This window comes from Podarcis melisellensis, assembly GCF_964234715.1.
Source record: "Podarcis melisellensis genome assembly, chromosome: 7".
Lineage (NCBI taxonomy): Eukaryota > Metazoa > Chordata > Lepidosauria > Squamata > Lacertidae > Podarcis > Podarcis melisellensis.
This window is the reverse complement of record NC_138539.1, coordinates 38,473,301-38,497,313: the sequence shown is the minus strand read 5'-3', so window position 1 is coordinate 38,497,313 and position 24,013 is coordinate 38,473,301. Positions and strand designations below refer to the sequence as shown.

At 41.5% G+C, this 24,013-nt stretch overlaps 2 protein-coding genes across 4 annotated transcripts in view; one reads left to right on the top strand and one right to left on the bottom strand.

Moving 5' to 3' along the window:
• The window catches only part of ATP6V1H (ATPase H+ transporting V1 subunit H), a 39,264-nt gene extending 32,747 nt beyond the window's left edge, over positions 1–6,517 (bottom strand). The window contains exons 1-3 of the mRNA XM_081917586.1: positions 6,401–6,517; positions 3,025–3,148; positions 152–254 (exon numbers count right to left, since the gene is read on the bottom strand). Of these exons, the coding sequence (XP_081773712.1) occupies positions 152–254; positions 3,025–3,128 (207 nt within the window). The 5' untranslated portion in view covers positions 3,129–3,148; positions 6,401–6,517. The remainder of the gene's footprint in view (positions 1–151; positions 255–3,024; positions 3,149–6,400) is intronic.
• Positions 6,518–6,554: 37 nt separating this feature from the next.
• The window catches only part of RGS20 (regulator of G protein signaling 20), a 46,699-nt gene continuing 29,240 nt past the window's right edge, over positions 6,555–24,013 (top strand). For 2 of the 3 annotated variants that reach the window (XM_081917654.1, XM_081917660.1), the window contains exons 1-2: positions 6,555–6,637; positions 10,610–11,020. In XM_081917654.1, coding sequence (XP_081773780.1) covers positions 10,910–11,020 — 111 coding nt within the window. In that variant the 5' untranslated portion in view covers positions 6,555–6,637; positions 10,610–10,909. Of the gene's footprint in view, positions 6,638–6,944; positions 6,964–10,609; positions 11,021–24,013 lie in introns of those variants that run through there. The other variant, XM_081917655.1, reaches the window with a different exon arrangement.

The window sequence follows — 24,013 nt, the reverse complement described above, 5'->3', positions numbered from 1 at the left end:
AAGGCATATGGTTAATTCACCAGGACATTTTCACAAATGCTCTATGAGAAAAGCTGGCACAGAAGCAGAAATATAGATGCCAAACTTTTAAAACCAGACTGCCAAAAACAAAACAACCCTAGGAGATTGCCCCAAAGAGATGTTGGGTTACCTGGTTGCCTTCATTTTTAATCAAGTCTTGTTTCTCTTCTGGGCTCCTTTTCTGCTCAAATCTTTGAATAAATTCACAGTCTTCTGCTGAAATCATCTGCCCTCTAGCAAGGAAAACAAAGCTTTAAGGACTTCCTGTGCTATCACTGTTTTACTGCTTGTAGATTTAACAGAATCTATCCTGCTGTTCAAAAAAAAAAAATTCCCTAGGTGCTAATGTAATAATTTCCTACAGTGACTGTTTACTGAGCACACTTCCCTTTCCAAACATATTAAATAAATTTGGAGCATATACTGTGTTTAGCCCAAGAGCATGGATGCTGTCCAAAGCCATTATCTTGCAAGGAAAAGGGCAGTGAAGACCCCAGTGTATCTTTGACAATTCAAAAGCTTCTATGAAGCCAAGGCTAATGGAATTTTTGACTTTTTTCCCCTTGAAGCAGTAAATCCCAACTCCATGCCTAATCATAAACTGCTTTTGAAAGGTCTACAGTGGTACCTCTTGTTACAAACTTAATTTGTTCCAAAGGTCCATTCTTAAGCTGAAACCGTTCTTATCCTGAGACGCGCTTCCACTAATGGGGCCTCCAGGATTTCTGTTCGCATCCTGGGGCAAAGTTCACAACCAGGAGCAGCTACTTCCGGGTTAGCGAAGCTCGTAACCTGAAGCATTCGTAACCAGAAGCATTTGTAACCAGAGGTACCATTATACTTAGTTTCATAAGAACTTAAGAACAGGCCTGTTGGATCAGGCCAAATACTCTTGTACAGTCTACAAGAACAGCATAAAGTTGACCATGTTTTGAGTAAACTGTTTTCAAGTTTACCCTTGGGTCTGATTTGGAAGCTCCAGCTAATGTAGACTGCAGCAGCCAGATTACTTTTTACCTTTTTTGGTTAAGAATACTTGACACCATTATTAAAACAGCTGCAATGGCTGCCCATCTGCTACTGAGCCTGGTTCAAGGTTCACGTATTGATTTACAACTTGAATCCAGGATACCTCAGGGTTCTCCTGAAACTTTATATCCCAGCTTGATCACCAAGATCATCTACAGGACCATCTTTGGTCATTCCCTGAGTTGTCAGGCTCATCTGACAACAATGAGAAACTGAGCCTTTAGTTTCCACCAGTCCTATGGGAAATCCTGCCAAATAGTTCAGTGGGCACCTTCTGTGCCAGCTTTTAAACACCTGCTGAAAACCTTTTGGTTCCAGCAGGCCTATGCAGGCAGTTAAGAGTACATCGTCCACAATGGTCAATTGACATGTGTTTTTAATTTCTCTTTTGCTCTTAACTTGTTCTTAAATGTTATTGTTTCATTTTATGTTTATACATTGTTGTAAACCACTGTGACATATTTTTTATGACACAATGGTATATAAACATTTTTATAAATAAATAAATTATTCAGTGTATTTCTATGTAACATTAACACATATTGGGTAAACCACAGGAAATCATCTATTGATTGTGAATTTCAATGTACTGTACAGTGGTACCTCAGGTTAAGTACTTAATTCATTCCGGACATCCGTTCTTAACCTGAAACTGTTCTTAACCTGAAGCACCACTTTAGCTAATGGGGCCTCCTGCTGCCGCCGTGCCGCTGGAGCACAATTTCTGTTCTCATCCTGAAGCAAAGTTCTTAACCCGAGGTAATATTTCTGGGTTAGCGGAGTCTGTAACATGAAGCGTATGTAACATGAAGCGTATGTAACCCGAGGTACTACTGTACTATTTTACCTTCCCTTAAATTTAGAGTTAATTAGCAGACTGCTTAGAAAAGATCATCAAGCCCAAAGAAAAAAACCCTATTAAAAATATATGTTTTTAGATTCCAATATAATATTCATTCCTACCATTTCAGAATAGTAACTAATCCTGGACACTGGTAACAATAAATAAATAAAGATTCTTAGACAGCAGTCCTACATCTTTCGGTTCCCCAACACCCTGACAACTTTCCAATGACAGACCAACATAATTCCAAGGCCATGAGGAAAAACAGCTGCTGATTAGGGATAAAGAACATGTCCTAAGTGATGTTATTCATATATTTTTTTTTAAAAAAAGCCCTCTTGCAGTCAGTCAGTGACACAGTAACTTGTGATTAAGTTTTCCTTTCAATTATAGATTTTCCTTGCAAGAAGTGTAGTTCACATGAAGTAGTAACAGTCATTTTTTTTTCTTTGTAATATTGAATTTGATCAGGCTGTAATCTCATTACTATTATTGTACAATAAAATACTGTTCCAATTCTGTAATTATTTCATCAAACAGTGCCTGGCAAATATTAGGTGTTTGCTTTCCTGTGAATTTCACTGGTACTATTTGTGAATTAATGAATCAAATGGGGGGGGGGATACTAAGTGAATGTGGCCACAACTATTTAGACATTCCAGCCCACCCTTTGACCTGGCAATGTTCTTTTGCGCTGGTTAAATTCTTCTTTGTGATCTCTTTGTATCTCTTCTACAAACCAACATGCACTTATGAGCAATGGAGCTCTGGGAGCCTTTTATGTGTGTAGTTAATTATGTAGTTAAATGGCAGAAAGCAATCTTAAGGATAATGGAATTCCTCAACAAATTGGCATTTTAAAAACTGGATTTTGCCAGACTTCTGAAAAAGTTTATGAAAATTGTTAGGAAAAAATGTTTCTATCAAGCATATCCATCCATGGAACCCTAGCCTTATTTGTTTTAAGGGAATATCATTTCTGGTAAGAACAGTTAATTTTCACTAACTCATTATTTTTCCAGTTCTCCTAACAGCATGCAAGACCTTCCATGAGCATAAAAACTGTAACTAGTTTGGAAGCCTAGAGATATATACTCCTTCTGGGAACCTGTGCCCAGATACTAACTTACTGGAGATATGACTGCCAATTCACTTTGTTGGCCCGAACCTCGGCAGCTTTGGCAGCAATGATATTGGTGGGGACAGCAGCATCTACAGCACCCCGGATATCCATTTTTATCTTGATTTCAAAACCTGTTAAGAAAATAAAGGCTGCTATCAGTTTACATTGAACAAAGTGATTTCAAGAGTTTGAAACTGTGTTTATAAAGCTGCTAAACCTACGAGAAGTGACTATACTTCATCCAAATGTTTAAACCCCACTGACTTAAAAAAAGAATTAAGCATGTACTTAACTTTTTAACATTGAAATTAATGAGGCTCACAAGTCTGTATATTCCACGGGATTGTTCCAGGTGCAGGCATTTGCGTACCTTATTATTTGCTTATTTTCTATAGTTGCTCACTGAAGTCTATTCTGCATACACCTCAATTTTCCAGGCATTATATATTATGCTATCCTGACTGCACACTGATTTGGAATCAAACATCCTCTAACATTTTTCTTTTTAAGTCCAAGGCCCACATAGTTGCAGAAGTATTACAGTAATATATACAACATGATTAGCTTTGAAAAGATATCCATGCAATACATAAAGCAGTTTTGAATAAAACAGAACTATATTCCAAACTTAAGCTGGGGTGTTTTTTGGCAATCCACATAACTTCCCTTACCTGTATGATATAGGAGATGGCAGGCAGAGACCACCCCCTCCCACAACAAGGTATTAATCCACTCCCTGGCCCAGCCAGCTGTCCCCTCTCTGTTAGTTTTTTATCAGCCGGGGTGGGGGGGGGGGAGCAGGGGTCCAGAGTACAAGCAGGCGTTCTGACCAATCCAAGCACCTTGTCAAGATCCTCAAGCCTTACCAACTGAAAGTCATCCAAAACAAAAGGACTAGACAGTGCTCTGGACACCCCTTAAAGGTTATCTGCTGTAATAGTGGAGTCAAGATCCCAGTGGATGTAAGCGATGTTTTGCAAACAAGTCACAGCAAGCTGCCATCAGGTCTATCACCTCCTTTGGGCCAGACTGTAAAAGGCCCTTCCCTACCAGGAAAAGCTCTGTCGGACAGCACAATGAGGATGCAATGGAAAGCCTAAATCTCAACAGGAAGTGATCTGACCCGACAAGGAAGTGATGTCAATATCAGATCACCTTCTTCCTGCTCAGCCAAGAAAGCAGGGACCAGAGTGTGACCTGCCACAAGCGTTGGGGCAGCCCCATGGTCGTAATGGCAGCCATGGAGTCCTGATCCACCCCGGAGCTGACAGCTTTAACATGGATGTTGAAGTCCCCCAACACCAGCAGTCTGGGAGTCCTCAGCATAACCTCCAAGATCAGCTCTATCAGTTCAGCCAGGGAGACTGCTGGGCAACAAGACAGACAGTAAACCAGAAGAATCTTTAATCCCAAAGTCAGGAACATACATGCTCTAGATTCATTCTCTCTCTCTCTCTCTCTCTCTCTCACACACACACACACACACACACACACAACTTGACAGACAGCCTGGAGAGAAAGAGTGTTCTCACTTCTCACATTCTATCAGCTCTGGCTCAGGGCAATCCCCCCCCCGCCCCCGCCCCCGGTAGCAGCTACTTTGTGGAACACTCTACTTAGAGAAGTTTGTTCACCTCTTTATTTCTTGAACAATTATTCCAACCAAGCTAATACAATTAATTCAAAAAATCCTCCCATAGGATATAGCTCCTCTGATGCTGGGTTTTTGTTTTTTACTGTATTAGGATGGGGTGGGGCTTATCACACTTTTATATTTACTTTGATAGTGCTCATTCATTTTAGAAAAGTAGTAAGTAAATAAATCAACAACAACACAAGAAAAAATGTGCAGAATGCCCTTTCATTTATCATAAACTATTCAGTGTTATGTGACATGGGCATTGTTCCAAAAAGGATCTGCACATCTGAGATTGTAGATTTGTTGCCAAATAAGGTTCAGGCTGCTAACCAAACTCAGTTTCATTTTTGAGACAAACAGTTTCTGGTTCAGGCAGCAAGTAATTTTGCCCAGAAGCTAAGAATTAACTTGAGTTCTACTTCCTGTGACCTATAACCAATGTCACTTCCCCTTTCCAGCTAAGGGGTAACTTTTCAATTTTTCAACCCTATACACACTTTCTAGCTGTAAGCACATGTTCAAGCATGAACAAGATTGTGCTGCATGAACAAGATTGCACTGAACATCATCCTAAAGTGACATCTAAAAAAAAAAAAAACCAGAATGGAAGTATAGTTTGAATACCAGAATGAATGACCTTCACCACTTCTGCTTTCTACTTTCTTAGGGGGTGTCTGGCCTAGTCCAACTCTGATGCCAAAACAAGCTGCCTGAGTTTTTAATGTATTAAATCATTGTTAGGGCAGAACTCTCCATAAACATCAGATAACTCAGCCTGACTGAACCTGTTCAAACTTCATCAGGACCATTTGCCTACACACGAAAACCATATACTGTAAACTGTTTCCTCCCTTCCACTGGAAGCATGCAATGACTGTTATTGGATGAAACATTTCCTTCTGCCCGCTGTGTTAGTGTCAACAAGATCAAGTCTTACCTCAGATAAAGGCAGTTGAACAACTATTTTTCAACCTAGCATGCAACCCAAGTTCTCCTATATGTACTCCAAAAGTCATTAGCAGTACCAAGCAAGATACTGGTATGATTACAAGGAGCACAAACATTTAACGAAGTGGTGAGAGAAAACCTAATGGTTCAGTAAGCTCAAGGACAGCAAGATTCAGAAAAACAAAGCTCTTATAGAAAGACTGAAATAACTAGACAATTCCCATCCCGGGATCAGAGTGGCCCTGTGCTGTTTTGCTTTTTTTAAATATGCACAGCAGCATCTCCATCTTGGCACTTATTTTTCTACACCACTTAAAGAACATCTAGCCCAATAGCTGAGAGTGCAGCAGAGCAATCAAATTCATGGATTCCAAGACTAGCAAAGGCTGGGATTATCCACAACAGCAAGGGGGTTAAAAAGCCAGAACCTCAGTAATGCCTCCCAAGTACCAGAGCCTGGACATAATAAAGAACCACAGTGCTCTGCTTGTGACCTTCCCTGAGGCATCGAGATAATCACTCGCCGCTTAAACAGATGCTGGGAATCCGCAAGAGCTTTCCTAGCTGAGAGTATTTTGCGTGCAGCGGGTACGTGGGTAGCCCGGGAGGCGAGAACGGGGCGGCCTTCCGTGAGTTCCAGCTGAGTCTCCGGGGTAGCGCGCAGCTTCCTTGCCAGCGATGCTCGCCCGAAGGCAAGTGGGCGAAGCGCCTGCCCCTTCCCGGTGCCCACCAGACCCACCCCATGGCCTTCCGCTCCAGCCCCTGTCCCGCTCCCGGGGCTGCAGGCCTCACGTACCTCCCTCGCTTCGTAGGCCGGCGATGAAGTCCCCGGAATCCGCAGCGGCAACGGGTGACCCAGCTAAGCAGAAGAGGGACAGCCGAGGCTCACGGTCATGTGACTGCGCTCAGCTGACAACAACAGCGGCCGAGATAGGGCGACGCTACGGGTCCCGGGAAGGCACCTTTCGCGAAGCGGGAAATGCTAGCCAAAAGAGGAGGCGGGGGACGCTGCGAGGGCGAGCGTGCTGGGCCGGTACGTTAGAACGCTGTGTAGACGCAACTTTTATTTTCAGCGTCACAGAACGCCTTTCTTTTTATTTTCTAACGTTATTGGAGGGTTAATGGGAGAGTTTTAAGAGAGCATTTGCAGGCAGCTGTGATAAAACAATCATATAGCCTGGTCCGTGGCAAGTTTAGTAACGCAATGACCTCCAATGCACTCGCCCTCTCCGCGGCGCGCACGTACACAAACAGAGAACTTTGATCATCAAGTTCCAGCTTGTCCATATCCTTATTAAATTGTGGCGCCCAGAACTGGACACAGCATTCCAGGTGTGGTCTGACCAAGGCAGAAAAGTGGTACTGTTACTTCCCTTGATCTGTTACTGTTACTTCTGTTGATGCAGCCTAGAAGAACATTAGCTTATTTTGCTGTTGCTGCATCACACTGTTGACTCGCGTTCATCTTGTGGTCTATTAAGGTCCCTAGATCCTTTTCACGTGTACTACTGACAAGCCAGGGGTCCCCCATCTTATATTTGTGCAGCTGCTTAAAACCTGACATTTTTCCCTAGTAAAATTCATTTTGTTAGTTTGGGTCTTGTTCTCCAATCTGTTAAAGTCATCTTGTATCCCAGTTCTGTCTTCTACGGCAGACAGAAATGGGAGCTCCTCCCATTTTGGTATCTGCAAATTTGATGAGCACCCCCTCAATTCCTTCTTCCAAGTCATTTATAAAGACGTTGAACAATAACAAGCATCTCACTTGTCACTTTTTTCTCCATCAGTGAGTAGTCTTTGGGTTTTGGTTAGTTAACCAGCTAAAAATCCACTCAACAGTTACATTGTTCAGACCACATTTTACCAGCTTCTCTGCAAGAAGATCATGGGGGACTTTGTCAAAAAGCCTTACTGAAATAAAGATACACTACATTCCCAGCCTTCCCCTGATTCACCAAGCTTGTAATTCTGTCAAAAAAGAAATGAGATTCGTCTGGCATGACTTGTTTTTGAGAAACCCATGCTGGGTTGTAGTAATCACAGCATTCTTTTCTGAGTACTCATATACAGATCTGTTCTAGGACCTTTCCTAGTACAGTGGTACCTCGGGTTACAGACACTTCAGGTTACAGACCCTTCAGGTTACAAACTCTGCTAACCCAGAAATAGTACCTTGGGTTAAGAACTTTGCTTCAGGATGAGAATAGAAATTGAGTGGCGGTGACAGCGGGAGGCCCCATTAGCTAAAGTGGTGCTTCAGGTTAAGAACAGTTTCAGGTTCAGAATGGACCTCCAGAATGAATTAAGTTCTTAACCCGAGGTACCACTGTATTGACATCAAGCTAACTGGTTGGTAGTTACTTGGGTCTTTTCCCCTGTTTGGAAGATGGGGACAATATTTACCTGTCTCCAATCTGCAGGGACCTCACCTGTTCTCAAAGAATTCTCAAAGGTTATAGACAGTGGCTCTGAGATTACATCTGCAAACTCCTGTAGTCAGTGCTTTTTTCTGGGGGGACGCAGGGGTACACATACCCCTAAACATTTTGTGAATCTAAGTCTGGCCTCATTGAGGGGCAGTATTTCAATATGAGTAGGAATAATAATAATAGTAGTAGTAATAATAATAATAATAATAATAATAATTTATTTATACCCTGTCCATCTGGCTGGGTTTCCCCAGCCACTCTGGGCAGCTCCCAATAAAATATTAAAAACTTCCCTAAACAGGGCTGCCTTCAGATGTCTTTTAAAAGTAGGATACAGTGGTACCTTGGGTGGCTGGGGAAACTCAGCCAGATGGGTGGGGTATAAATAATAAATTATTAAATTATTATTCTAGAGGGTTAATGTGGGGGGGGGGGTGGTAAGGGTGGTGGTGAGATGACAATCCAGCCACATGGGTGGGGAATAAATAATAAAATTGTTATTACAGTGGAATCTTGGTTCTCGAACGGCCTAGTTGACAAACAAATTAACTCACAAACGCTGAAAACCGGTTTTCGAACGTTTTTCGAGTGTTCCGGTTTTCGAACGTTTTTCAGAAGCCGCATTACTGATGCGGCTGTTGCCTATTGTTTCTGGGGCACCTGTACCAATTGGAAGCCTCACGTTGATTTTCGAACATTTTAAAAGTCAAACGGACTTCTGGATTAAGTTCAAGAACTGAGGTACCACTGCATTATTATTATAGCTGTGCATCCCATTATTTCAAGCAATAATAATGATAACCATCCCTCTTGTGCATTTTGGAGAGTAAATGTTCAAAATGGAAATAAAAGGCCCACAATACACAAAGAGCTCTCTCTCTGTTTCTCTGGATTGCACCTAATTCAGTGAGACTAATTGCCAGGTACAGGGTTGCGATCAGACAGAGTATCAGTCTTCAAATGACATATTTCAGTTTTATGTAATGTAAACCAACGGCACACCTTCCGGTGGGAACTGCTAACATATGGAACAAAACTCAATAATATGATAATTTATTATTATTATTACAGAGAAAGCAAAAGTTCAAATACTTTCACCAAACACAAATTGCAATTTAATGAGATGAAACAATATTCCGTATTTCCTGATGTATGCCTTCATATGTTTTCATTTGATTACAGTATATGACAAAACATCAACAGTTCTCAAGCTTTGTTTTGCTGCTGTAGCTGCAGGTGTTTTACTTCCTGGGAAGACAATCACTTGGGTTGTCTGGCTTGCTAAACCTACTGCCACTAAATTCCAATTGCACACATGGTTCTTTCCTGCGTGCACATGTTCTTCCACATCACTTCCTCCCATGTGTGTTATCGGGGGGGGGGGTAGACAGGGCCTTGAGGGTAATCCCCACTTGTGCAGCTGATCTGCTTGTGCAAACAAGACTTCCCCTTCATCTCCACTCTTGCAGCCGGCTGTTCAGTCTCCAAATCTGCTCCAGGGAGTTGGCGGCCCTCTAGAGCAAAGTATGGAGAAGGCTGAAAAGGAGAGGAAGGGCAAGACTGGTCACTTTTGCTGGCATGATCTTGGATCTCACCCAGAATGTATAAAATAACTTGGGGTCAGCCCATCTGTTAGTCCCCACCCTTCATGGTGTTAAGGGTGCCAACAGACTTGACTTATGCAAGGATCTGGAACTTGTGGCTCTGCAGGAGTCACTAGACTACAGCTCCCACCATCCTTGACCCAATGGCATGCTGGCTTGGAGCCCAACAATATTTGGTAGGCCACAGGATAGCCTGTCTCTCTACATGCAGCCTCCTGTACAACATAATACATAAAAACACACAAAATATATAAATCACTCTCAAAAGCTGAGCTAACAGGGATTTTGTTCTGCAAAACATAATGTCTGTGAAAGACTGTGCTGCTGTAATTAGATTATAGCAAGCACAGAACAGAGCGAAACCAAAGGCCACCAATTTGTCACAAATATAATTATGAAAGTATTGCTGACAGACTAAAGTGGTCATATCATTAACAGGTTCTAATGAATGAATCCATTATGACAATTTAACCTGGTTTTCATTCTGTAGTCTTCTGCTCCCACCTTTAGGCAGAATGGATGATGGATACATTTAATTTAAATGGTGTAGTTTAATGCAACCGGTTAATCAGGTCTTATTTGTAGAGAGAGAAAGAGAAATTATTTTTGTGATATTTAAGCTAGGATCAAAGACCTATTAATAAGCTACCTGAAGTTTCTCAGTGTTCACTTATATCGCTAAAGTCACATTTCCATTTAGACTGGAAGGATTAGTTAAATCAGTTGGCTACTCTGTGATTGACAAATGCCACTGGTCTAAGTTGGACTCAGCAGTTCAGTGTCATGTTCCAATCCCTGTGGAACTGTGTCATCCTTATGCCTAATCTTTTCTGTACAGGACTACACGTAAAAACCAATTCACTGAACAATGCTGCTTTGCTCTCAGTGTTAATTGTCACGGCTACAATGAGTTTAGATGCTTCATCAGATATTCTGTATCAAGATTCATTTTTCTTCTTGTTGTTGTTTTAGAATCTTTATCAACTTGCAATCAGCAAGCTAAAGCAATCCACTAATACTTGGACTAATACTTTGTGGAATTCAAAGGAGCTGCACAGACAACAGATAATCCTGTTTGCCCTCCCAGCTGTAAGCAGTGCAGGAAAGATCGAATAAACTTCAAGAGTATCAGATACTTGTCCCATTGATTCAAGGAGAAGTTAATCTTACGCTGCTTTCATTTGTTTCAGTGTCTGGATTTGAAGTATATTTTCTATAAAAAAAACCTGACATTTTCCAAAGAAACCGGAGTGTGGAATTGGATTTAGAAATATGCCCTTTTATGACCTATCAGTGTGGAGGCAATATCTATTTTCCTTCAGGACACAGAGCACAAATACAGAAGATGAAAATGAAGACACCACAGCTCAGCTGTGTTTCAAGGTAAGAAAAAGTTTGGGATAATGAAAAGAGAGGGGCAATGAGTTAAATTAATGCTGTTGCATCGCTAATGCTTGGTTCAGAGCGGTGGCAATGTCTACAATGCGATTTCTCCTATATGTGATAATAGCAATAAAAAAAAATGCTGCAAAATCATAATGTATAGTTAGGGCCCTGTTCAGGTCTTTCGCCAGCATGGAAAATGAGTCGAATAGTGCCTTTTAAAACTTGATTTTCTTACTTCTCGGTGGTCTCATTTTAGCTCCATGTCAGTCCTTACAGAAGCACTGAGTTTACTGTTAAAGGGAGTAATGCATGTGCCCTCAATTGATTCCTAAGTCAAACACAAGAATTTTATTTTGCCATGAGTACAAAATTTAGGAAGCTGCTGCTGTGTCAGTTTCTCCACCTATGAAGTCATGATAAAACAAGTTAAAAGCTGCAGTGCTTAAGAAAGAGTAGTGCTGTAAATTTCAAACACTGTAGCATTCTTCACCACTTTCCTGTTTCTATATTTAATTCCTCCTTTTCCCCACCCAGTTATCTGCTAAGCGTCTCTCTGAGTCCTGCACTACAGGTGCATTGCTCATTCAGGAGATCATCCACAACCATTCAAGGAACACTGATGTTCTTTTGTCAAATCTCAGCATCCATCTGGAAACTTTTTTTTGCAAAAACCACAGTGGCAGACCTGTTCACAAAAATCAGACAGCAAGCCCACAACCACAGCCTTTGTGTGACACCCGGCGTGCCTTGAATCACTGACTCTCCCTTCCAATCAAGAGCCCTTATATGTCACCAATTCCTAAGGACTTCACCTTTTGTTTTTAAAGTGCATATTTCTAGTCCTCATTGTTACAGAAAGTAATTTAATAAATTTAAGAAGTGGTACTGCTGGAGTGCAGAGTCATTTTGATGGGGTTGTTTTGATGGGGTTTTCCAGTGGCCAAAAGTAAGGACTTCTCTACTCTATGCACACACACCCTGCCGCTAGAAAACAACCCCACTCCTCTCTATAAAACTGCCCTAAACGGAATCCCTCCAACCTTTTCCTCTGGTATTCTTTATTTTATCAAGGAGAGAACTATATTCAAAGAAGCTAATTTGCCACATTTAAATCAGTCCATCCAGTTGAATTATTTTGTTTTATGGGTACAGAAGAGGTGGGGCAAGAAAGTAGTACAGAATGTCTGGGCTGTAGTGATGCTCCTGCAGTAATTCTCTGTCCATGTAAACATTCACTGCCCTTGCTTCACCTCATAACCTACTTCCTTCCTTCCGCTTTAGGACACTCTAAGCCTATATCAGATCCTAAAGCCTCTTCCTGTTGCTTTCTAATATTTCCACAGGACATTAACTGCCTATTGTCTACTTGACAGTCTAGGTTTCAAATCCTACCAAGACTCCTGGACTTGGATTCTAGCAGCCTGAAATTGTTTTTGCTTCTAGTTTATTTTACTTAATCCTAACCTCGTTCTTTGCTATCCGACAATACTTTATTAGTTTCTAGGTTAATCCTCTCTTGTACTGACCCCTTGGCCAGGTTCCTATTGGACTTATTCTCCCTTCCCCAGACTCCATTTCCCTTTTTCTTCTCCATCTTAGTATTTTACCCACAAAGATAGAGTAGCTGGATCAATAGCTTTAAATCCCTACGTAAACAGAAGGATTTTTATCCTTTCATTAGGTAAATTTACATATACTGTATGCTTATTCACATTTCCACAATCTAAATCGCTAAAGAAATATTTTAAGCCTTACTAGGTGACATTTAAAGACCTTTTTAAAATATTCATCATGAGACTTAGTTTAGCTCTTTGAGTCGGTTACATCTAGCTTTTATTTGCAAATGCTGGTGAGGTTAAAATAGGTCAGTTAAAATAGCTTTGTTGCTTTGTTTGGCCTAATTCATACTAAGCAGAGTTTATTATCACAGTCTATGAAAGAACAATCCAGTATTATTTTGGCATTTCTGTTTTGCATTTATTATATGCCAGGCTATAGTTTGGGGAATAAATACCACACACTTCCATTTTTTCTGTTTCTAATTTTACAGTGTAAGTGACTTCTTGTAGCATTTTCCTTTTCTCTTCTGAGTTTATTTTAAGTGAGATTGAAAGCAGAATTTGATAATTTTCTCTATAGATAATTGATGAATGCCTTGAATGTGAACCATTTCATATTGTTCAGGTGTTTTGCTGCTACATTATTATCTGTACAGTAGTGCATATTCTATCTTTCTATAACAGGTTCACTCAAGGGAGCCCACTGTCGTTAACTGTGGCCCTAGAATACAGACTCTGAATCAACCCTTTAATCCTTGCCCAAGGTTCCTGGTTTTGCCTTAGGCTATGTGCACATTGCCATTCAGTGCATTACCACTGCTGGTGTTTGAAGCAAAGTACTTTACATATGATATTACCAACAATTCATATGTGGCTTCTACTACTGTTTGATGTGTTCACCTTCAGGCCAGCTTCTATATCATTTGAAAACATAAGCCATGGTTAATCTGAGATGTGTACATTGCAGACAGGCTAATAATGGTGCTTCACCCTGTGCTGCCCGTGTCTCCCCCACAACTCTGTCCCAACCCCCATTTCAACTATTCCCACAGTGTAGCTTTCCTTCAAATACACCTAGTGTATTTGGCACATGTTGCCACCATATTATTGCTATTATTAACCTGCCCTTCAACCTAAGGTCCCAGAGTGGATTACAACAATTAAATCACAATATTTAAACAGTTTGAACATATCTGTCACAATGGCAATATAGCTGGCACTCCAGCATAGTATTCTATAACCTCTTTGTCAGCTGAACTTAACATTAGATTGTGTCCTGAATCATTTTAGACTCTCCCCTGTATTCAGCATAGCTGTCAACATTTCCCTTTTCTTGTGAGGAATCCTATTTGTTTTTTTTAAAAAAATATATTTTTATTAGTTTTACATATTGTATAAGAACAGGTAGAAAAACAAGTAAGAAAAGAAAGAGAGAAAAAAGAAATATAAATTTTTCATTTTTCATGATCCTTTTTTTCATAACTACTGGACTTCCCCACATCCTCCCGACCTTGCATTATTTATAGTATAAACTTCAGCAATATGTTAACTTATTTTCGAACTTAATGTAACTTTCATTTATCATGTTACCTCATATCCTATATCCTATAACCCAATTTTTGTATGCTCTAATTTTAACACAATAAAGTTGTTTCATTTTCTATCTCTGACTCCTTGCGCCTTAATTTCCATTTCATTAATTTACTATTTCTGAAGCTGTACTTTCTTAAAGAAAATGCATTTTAACATTCATACAACTTATAGTATTTTTGCAAATAGTCCTTGAATTTTTTCCAGTCCTCCTCAGTTGTTTCTTCGCCCATGTCTCGGATTCTGCCAGTCATCTCGGCCAGTTCCATATAGTCCATCAACTGTGTCTGCCATTCCTCCAGCGTGGGCAAATCTTGTGTCTTCCAATGCTTTGCAATCAATATCCTTGCTGCTGCAGTAGCATACATAAAGAAAGTCCTATCCTTCTTTAACACTCTCTGGTCCACAATGCCCAGGAGAAAGGCCTCCGGTTTCTTGGGTAAGGTAAATCTAAGTACCTTTTTTAGCTCATTATGAATCATCTCCCAGAAGGCCTTCACTTTCGGACATGTCCACCAGAGGTGAAAGAATGTCCCTTCCGCCTCTTTGCATTTCCAACATTTATTGTCAGACAGGTGATATATCTTAGCTAACTTGACTGGGGTCATGTACCACCGGTATATCATTTTCATGATATTTTCTTTCAAGGCGGTGCACGCCGTAAATTTCATTCCGGTGTTCCATAACCTTTCCCAGTCTTCAAACATGATGTTGTGCCCAACATCCTGTGCCCATTTTATCATGGCGGATTTGACTGTTTCGTCCTGTGTGTTCCACTTAAGCATCAAGTTGTACATTCTCGAAAGTAATTTGTCTTTTGGTTCTAAGAGTTCTGTCTCTAGTTTCGATTTTTCCACCTGGAACCCAACCTTTTTATCCACTTTAAATACCTCCTGAATTTGAGCATAGTGTAACCAATCTCGCACCTTGCTTTTTATTTTGTCCAAGCTCTGCAACCTCCAATTGTCCCCAATTTTTTCAATTATTTCCCAATATTTGGGCCAGTAGGCCTCCATGTTAAGTCTCTTACGTGCCTTGGCCTCCAGCGGTGAAAGCCACCTCGGAGTCTTACTCTCTAGTAAATCCTTATACTTTAACCAGACCATCAAAATTGCTCTCCTGACAATATGGTTTTTAAACAATTTGTGAACTTTAACCTTGTCGTACCACAGATATGCATGCCACCCAAAAGCATTGTGAGGAATCCTATTTGGAATAAGGGAATTTCCCTTAAACAAAGGGAAAATTTGACAGCTGTGGTATTCAGCAATGCATCAGTAATATACAAATTATCAACAATAAACAAATACAATCAGCAAAAGGTAAAAAACAACAACCGAGTCTACATAACTGAATTACAAGTTTGAACAAGTTGGCTGAAATAAAAACATTTTAGCTGGGGTCTAAAACAATAGAAGGACAATTCCTGCTCAGTGTTCATAGACCAGGAAGTCCAGAGCACATGTGCTGCTGCACTAAAGATGGACTCCTCACAGATACCAAATGAACACGGCACTTTTAAAAGTGCTAGCTCTGCAGATGAAAGCAGTCAAATAGGGGTAAGATCGGGCTTCCTCAACCTTGGCCCTCCAGATGTTTTGGGACTACAATTCCCATCATCCCTCATCACTGGTCCTGCTAGCTAGGGCTCATGGGAGTTGTAGGCCAAAAACATCTGGAGGGCCAAGGTTGGAGAACCTGGGTAAGATGATTCCCCAAGTATACTGGGCCCAAGCTGATCAGGCTCTATATGCTAATCAGAATACCTTGTAGCAGATCAGCAGCTGATGCAGGTCTTTGAGCAGAAGTTTTAATATGCTGTCACCAATCATGCTGCAGCATTCTGCACTAACTGCAGGTTCTGCACCAGCCACAAGGGGAGCCCCACAGAGAGTGCATGGCAGCATTCCAGTCATGAAATTACCAGGGCCTGGACTGCTATGGTCAAGCTATCCCAGCCCAGGAATGTCTGCTGCCAAAGCTGATGGAATCTCTTCCTGCAGACCCTCATTGAAATAAACAGAAATTTCGTAAGTGTTCACTGTGATTGTACAGTGGTACCTCGGGTTAAGTACTTAATTCATTCCGGAGGTCCCTTCTTAACCTGAAACTGTTCTTAACCTGAATCACCACTTTAGCTAATGGGGTCTCCCGCTGCTGCCGCTGCACTGCCGGAGCCCGATTTCTATTCTTATCCTGAAGCAAAGTTCTTAACCTGAAGCACTATTTCTGGCTTAGTGGAGTGTGTAACCTGAAGCGTATGTAACCCGAGGTACCACTGTACCTATTATTGAGATCTCTCCTCCCACACTGACTGAGGTTCTGTGTTTCCTGGCAAGGAGATGCACTGAACTTACTGAATGGCTAGTGGTCATGCGTCTGTTAAGTGTTAAAGGCAGGGGGAAGTGGCAGCCTAATAGTTTCCATTTGCCCTAAATGGAACATGGCTTCTAAATATGGTACATGAAACAGCTAAATCTTCCCACCCCTGTTGACAAGAGGAAATTAGAAGCCAGCAGTTAAGTGTTGGGGGAAAGGCAGCAAGTGGCACTAAGAGGATCCCCACCGGATCAGACCAACAACCTGCCTATCCCAGCATCCTGTTGTCCATAGTGACCAACCAGATGTCTGTGGGAACTGGCTTCTCCTTTTCTTATTCCCCACCAAATGGCATTCAGAATGCGCTCTCTGATTCTGGAGCTTTTGATGCATTCATCTATCCCGATGCTTGTTATATGAAATTTCACTTATTCAAACAAGAGAAATTAGTACCCAAACCTCACTATACACACTGCAGATTCAGATATCCAAACAGCCAGACCTGTGTAAACAAACCAGCAGCTTTAAACAAACCTTCATTTTTGTGTTTTGCTGGTCTACAGTAGCTGTTTTGCCAGAAACCATGAGGGGAGAGATCAGACAAATAAGAGAGCATTTTTCCTTTCTTTGTTTGCCTTTCACAAGGTTTCAGAGGGTTTTCCTAGTTTTTTCCCATCATTTTCAGGTCAAAATTCCACGGTCAGAAACAGATTAGAAATTTCCCCATAGGAATCAAGGGGAATTGTGAACTCATTATGCAAATACTAACCTAACAAACATGGGACGCAGGTGGCGCTGTGGTCTAAACCACAGAGCCTAGGACTTGCTGATCAGAAGGTCGGTGGTTCGAATCACCGCAACGGGGTGAGCTCCTGTTGTTTGGTCCCAGCTCCTGCCCACCTAGCAGTTTGAAAGCACATCAAGTGCAAGTAGATAAATAGGTACCGCTCCAGCGGGAAGGTAAACGGCGTTTCCATGCACTGCTCTGGTTCGCAGCTTAGTCATGCTGGCCACATGACCCGGAAGCTTTCTGCGGGCAAACGCCGGCTCCCTCGGCCTATAGAGCGAGATGAGCACCGCAAACCCAGAGTCGTCCGCGACTGGACCTAATGGTCAGGGGTACCTTTACCTTTACCTTACAAACAATTTCCTTAGAATGTCTTTTGTTTGGATAGTGGGACCTGCATGTATAAGAAGAGGGAGGTCTTCAGGGCCTGCTTAAAAACTACCATAGAAAGGGCCTGTGTAACCTTCAAAATGATTGAATTCCACAGTTGTGGGGCCAGCTCAAATCCCTTTCACTGGAGTTCAGATAGTATGTGTCTGTCATGATTCACAGTCATTGCTAGCCTCATTTTAAATATATTGGTCATGTGTCGCCATATTCTGCATCCACAGCAATGCAGTTTTGCTTGGCTCAGCGTTGTTCCTTGGTATCACAGCCAATCTTTTCTATTGAAGGTTTCCTTTTGGGACTTTGCAAGAGTTGATGGGAGGCAGGAGAACATAATGTTCCCCTTTGTTTTTAGGGAACAAATACAAGTATGTGCACTCCAATATAAAGGAAATTGCCTCTCTCCATTATGCGTATGACAGTATGGCCAAATATATATCATGGTGTTTTTTCCTGCACAGAATTTAATTTCCAGTTCTATAGTCTGTCTATATATCAGACTACTGATAATCCCAGCACCTTCAAAAGGGGTGGAGGACTAGGGCACTTCCAGATTGTCACTATTTTGGGGTCGAATTCAGCCACATCCCAACAAATTTAGGTTCTGCAATGAAAGTTGATTTGCAGCTCTTGCACAACAAACCCACTTCCCCAAAAGATCAGACCTTTTTGAGATAAAGAAAGTGGCAAGAAAATGCACTGGAAAGGGTGGGATAATACTTGCTTTGAAGCAATGTCAGCTACCCTCAACGAAAACATTGCAGATAATAATAATAATAATACTAGTAATACTATTACTAATAATAATAATTAATAATAATAATAATTTTATTATTTATACCCCGCCCATCTGGCTGGATTTCCCCAGCCACTCTGGGCACCTTACAGCATATGAAAAAATGTAGAAACATCAGAAATTAAAAATTTCCTGATACAGGGCTACCTTCAGATGTCTTCTAAAAGTCAGAGAGTTATTTATTTCCTTGACATCTGATAGGAGGGCTTTCCACAGGGGGGGCGCCACTACCAAGAAGGCCCTCTGTCTTGTTCCCTTTAACCTTATTGTCAGGATACGGTCCAAACTGGAGGGTGGGCGTCCAGCCAAACACCATTATGCCTGCCTGCCTGCCTGCCTGCCTGCCTGGTTCTCCCTCCTGCGTACTGTCCGGAGAAATCATCTGTCTCCTTTCTGACAGGACTACGTGACCGATGTCTTCCGACAGTAGGGCACACATTAGCAGAGTAAACAAAACATCAGCAGAAACCAGGCCCAGGGGCGGGGCGGCACTAAAGCTACTTTATTATTTACAAGTTCAGAACAAAAGGGAACATGTCTCCTCTCCTTCTTGCTCCCAGAGAGAAGGGAACAACAGAAATATGAAAATGGAACAGTGAAAGGCAAAACATCCGTTCTCGTGCTCCAACAGCTAGTGTTAGAATGTACACAGACATGTGATGATTAACAGTCCCACATATCTAAGGTGCAGTGGGGGAATAGAAACCTAACACTTACTTCTTGTAGTGAGGGAACCACCAAAAGGCCCTCAGAGCTGAACCTCAGTGTCCAGGCTGAACAATGGGGATGGAGATGCTCCTTCAGGTATACTGGGCCGAGGCCATTTAGGGCTTTAAAGGTCAGCACCAGTGCTTTGAATTGTACTCAGAAACATACTGGGAGCCAGTGTAGGTCTTTCAGACAGCAGAGTGAATACTCATCAAGTAGCCAACATCTAATCTCCCTACAAACCTCTCAAGATCAAAGCTCAATAAATGGATGTCTAAAAAAGCCCTGAGTATAAAAACCCTCCTGACTAGGAAATGCAATTGAAAAATAAAAGATTCTGTCTACTACTTACCACCTGGGGCAGTGAGGTGGGATCACATGACCAGTGAACTACCAGGCTCAGTTCAAGGTATTAAGATTTTGCATGAATCAGTACTATCTCTGTGAATGCTGAATGGGAATAGGCTGCATACAGAAGACACAGTAGCCACTTAATACCTTAGTGTGTGGTCATTACAACTGTGGAAAGGTGCCTTCTGACTGTAGTCTCCAACACCTGAGGTTATTCCTTCATTGCATTATTCCAGTTCTACGGTGCTATGATTCTATGACCAACCTCATGTAATTGCTAATTATTCAGGAAAGCTTGGTAAAGCTCAGAGTACAGCCTAGGGCAGAGACTATGGGATCTACACCCACCATAAGAAAGGCATTAAGTAGCTACTATATAGTGGGTAGGCAAATGTTTCCACATTAATGTCCAAATCAGGGTCCAACAAATCACGCTGAGGTTGGCTCAGAGCAGCCACACTTACATATTTAAAATCTGGAGTTGCATTGTTTGTACTGAACTAGGAAAATGTAAGCTTTGATGTTGCTAATTTTTATTTGTTTACCCTACTCCTCAGCCTGTGAAAAAGCTCCTAGAATGCTTTAGAATGATCAGTAATAACACTTTCCCTACCTTCATGCTTATAATCGAAAAGAAATGATACAAAAGGAAAAGGGATTGTGATCTGAGGTTCCCTGGCTCATGGCAGAGGCCAGAGTATGTTGTCTTCCGTGTAGTACCTCTCCACCATTTTGAAGAGGTCCCAGTATCAGCAAATATGAGAGAAACCTAACTTAATCCTATCGTGACCTTCCTCCATTGTTTAACATAATTATCTGTGGTCTGAGGAACTTCAGACCAACCTTCAGTTCTGCACAGAGGTTAGTGACCCCAGAGGGAGGGCTTCATGTTTATTAAGCATGAAGACTGTATAGAGCAAGTTCCGACCTAAAGGAAGCAATTGATGAGGCTTCACAGAACCATCCACTTTCCTTTCTGCTGCCTTTTCTTCCTGGCAGCTCACGGCCTTAAACAGTAACACTAATGAGTTCAATGGTCCAATTAGCAAGCTGTTCTTTCCTAGCATATCACTTTGAGCTTGACCCTAAGCAAGAAGCAAATAACATCTGTCTTGGTTGAGATCAAGCTCCTTGAGGGATTTTGTATGGATTAGCTTGGCTGCCTCCCCAGCACAAAGATCAATATGTGAGTCAGCCATGTGCCTGAATACCAGCAGTGTTTTTTGAGACTCAACTTTTAATCTGCTTGCCTGGTTATTAGAATCTATATAGGAGGCAGCTGTAACAGACTCTCCTACAGCCATTCCACCCAGAGACCTCAGCAGAGTGCTCAAATGCTTTACAGAGACAGTGCTCTGACTGTCAGAGAACAATCTTCTATGTGAAGAGTTGCACGGTTTAAGAAAAAATGCCAAAAGCAGGGAGAGCAGAATCTTTGAAGTTGCCTTTCAATAGTTAGTACCTGGACAAGCAAACAGAGCAGGCACACAGGTTCCTGATCACACCCAGGGCTTACCCACTTCCTCTCATCCCTGCTGCTTTCCCTGGGGAGAAACTGCTCTTTAGTGCTCAGTTGGAGCAAATGGCAATTCAAACTTTCTCCAGATTGACATTTGCTCTGATTTAGCACTGAAGAGCAAGTTTTCCCTGGGAAAGGACCGGGGCAACAGGAAAACTACTTGGACCCATGCTTTCTAAGCACCGGACAAGCAGAAATGTAGACAAGCCCTCACAGTCTTCTCCCCAATGATGAGATGGATTGTTAAATTTCAGCAGTGATTTCTCAATCTGCAGCTATGCATGTCGGTTAGCACCTGCAAATTTATGCAAATATGTAGCCTCATGTGTTTGTGATATGCAAGTGGCTGCCCTAAATAAAACCCATATAATCTTGTGATTAATTTTAAGCAGTACTGTTTTTTCTAGAAAAATAGGTGCTGAAACTCAGCCTGAACACCTCCCTCATTCTCTTAGAATAGCAATGGCACCCACCTGAGAGGTGCCAGAACTGAGTTCCAGCTGTAAAAAAAAGCCCTAATTTTAGGTGACCAGCAGTTAGGGTTTAGCCATATCATCAAGTTTCCTTTGTGCTTCTCTTATAGGAATTCATTTTTGCCCTATAAGAATGAACACTATAGCCAATCACCAGAGCTTGCCCTTTCGCTATAACAACACACTGCAGAAATACATCCCACCAAGTACTGCCGACTAGTTTGGACAGGCCAGGAAACATCAAGATAGATATTGGGGGAATACAATTGAAAGTGCTCATACATTGATGAAAGCGCACACAGAAAAAAATTGTTGCCCGTATGCACTGGTGCCCTTGTGTGGATACAGCATCTGTGTTCAAAGTATTTATGTTTGAAATACAGGTGCTCAAAAGCAGGGAGGGGACCATTCGTGTTTTCAGGCGTAAGGCTCAAAGCAGTTCTTCCTCTAGTCAGTTTGGAGTATAAACGTTCCATTAGCTGGAATGCTTATTTGCATTGCAAATTGCTCGCTTCTGATCCTCTTCCACTTATGAATATGATCAGGTGCTCACCCAGATGACTTGAGAAGTCCCAAAGGCAGTATAAACCCTGCATACGAAAATGCTTCAGGACAGGAAACATTTCTGCTATTGTCTTTGCCATAATGATTCTGCTTACTTTGACTATGCCTACAGTGACACCTGCTGGAGGATTTTAATTCAGTAATGCAAAATTTCACATTGACTTCAGATTATCATTTGGAAAAATCTTACCCCAACCAGTGTGACCAAAGGACCAGATCGATATGTGCTGTACACATGGTGTTTTTAGGGCTATAAGGAGTGGCAAGTTCAGGGGGGAAACCATAGCTCAATGGTAGAGCATCTGCTAAAATGAAGGGGAAATGCCATTTTATCAGCACCTTCAGCGGAAACAATTTCTCTCTCCCCGTTCTACTCTTTGAAGCCCTGAAAACTGGATGTTCAAAGAGCAGCACAGCGCTGCTTGCAAAAGGGTCTTTAAAGTCCTAACCGTTGGGATTGTCAAATTTGACCCAACAGAGGTTTTGAGATAAAGATCTGGCCTGCTGGCCAGGGAAGATTCCCTGCCTGCCTTATTTCAAGATTTGCCAACTTTTTTGGCAAATGTGCCATGTTACATTCAAACTATTGGAGAGTGCATCTCTATTGCACACTCTCTTGAGTTGCCAGTTCAAGATTTTGAGGGGCCCAAGGGCAAGTTGCCCACAGTGGGCACCTCTCTTCCTCACTGCTACCCCCTACCTCCTCATCTTGCAAATGCCTGTTCTTATGTGGTCAGAATGACACCACCCATGTCCAAGCAAAAGCTATTAACAGGCTTGTGGGAACCCCAAGATGTGAAGAATTAGAGAAATTGTTTAGAGTAACAAACCAATGCGAGGTTCAAAATGCAGCCTAATGAGGGCTGAATATGCTCAGTGGGCATGAAATGTTAACTGGCTGTACAGGAGGGAAAAGCAGTAAATAGGGAGATGAACAGGGAATGGAGTATCCTGAGGGGGGCGTTGCCAGCTATCTGGAGCCCTGAACAGTGGCATTCTACACTGCAAATCCCAGCTGCCAGAATTGCAATAGCTACTTCTTCAATGCACATACATTAAGCTCATAAGATATGGGTCTCTTCCCAGAAATGCTGTTCTTGGCATTCCTTGTGATGCTTAATTTCAGTTCCAAGACAAACTTTTCAGTAGATGTTTCAACAGCTATAAAGTAAATTAATGGAACAATACTTTTAAGTCTTTAATCCAGCATCATTTAGTCAACAGGATGTTCCAGAAAGACTCATTTCTCCCTTCCCTATTTCTCCTTAAGGTTAGTGATGAGTTTCTCTCCTTCTTTCCTTGTTAGTTAAAATGAATAAGGAATTTCTGACATGTGAAAATCTGGTATGCCTCAGCAACATGAACTCCAAACAGGCATTAGTCATATGCACATTACACTGTACTTTCAGAGGGAATGAACCGAAAATTAAAATGCATAAGACAATGTCGTAATTAGGTACATGATAGCTCTGTCTGTTCTGTAAACAGAATATTTTTCAGCTTCCAGGAAATTCATTCAAACTAAAAGTTGTTTTTGTTGTGGTTAGAAGTGGTATAATTGAATTGCAAACACAGAACCTCATTCTGGTTGTAATTTCAAGTGGTACCTTCTATTTATTTTTTTAAGATGCCCTGCTTTTAAAAAAAACACTCCCCCACCTACAAAATGGCTTATATAAGTAGAAAATGACAAATCTGATAATGCAAAAATAGTTTTAAAAACAAAATAAATGAAACCGATTAAAAGCACACGAGCATGAAAGCCAAAGGATATAAATGAGGACAGTAGAGCTCAATTATAAAATGTCTTCTGGAATTAATAAAAGGGGTTTCAACACCTGCCTAACAGCACGAAGAGGAATTAGTTTGGTGGATGAACCTCAATCCCTGCCCTGTGAGAGAATTTGACACATATCTACAGAATCATCACCAATAAG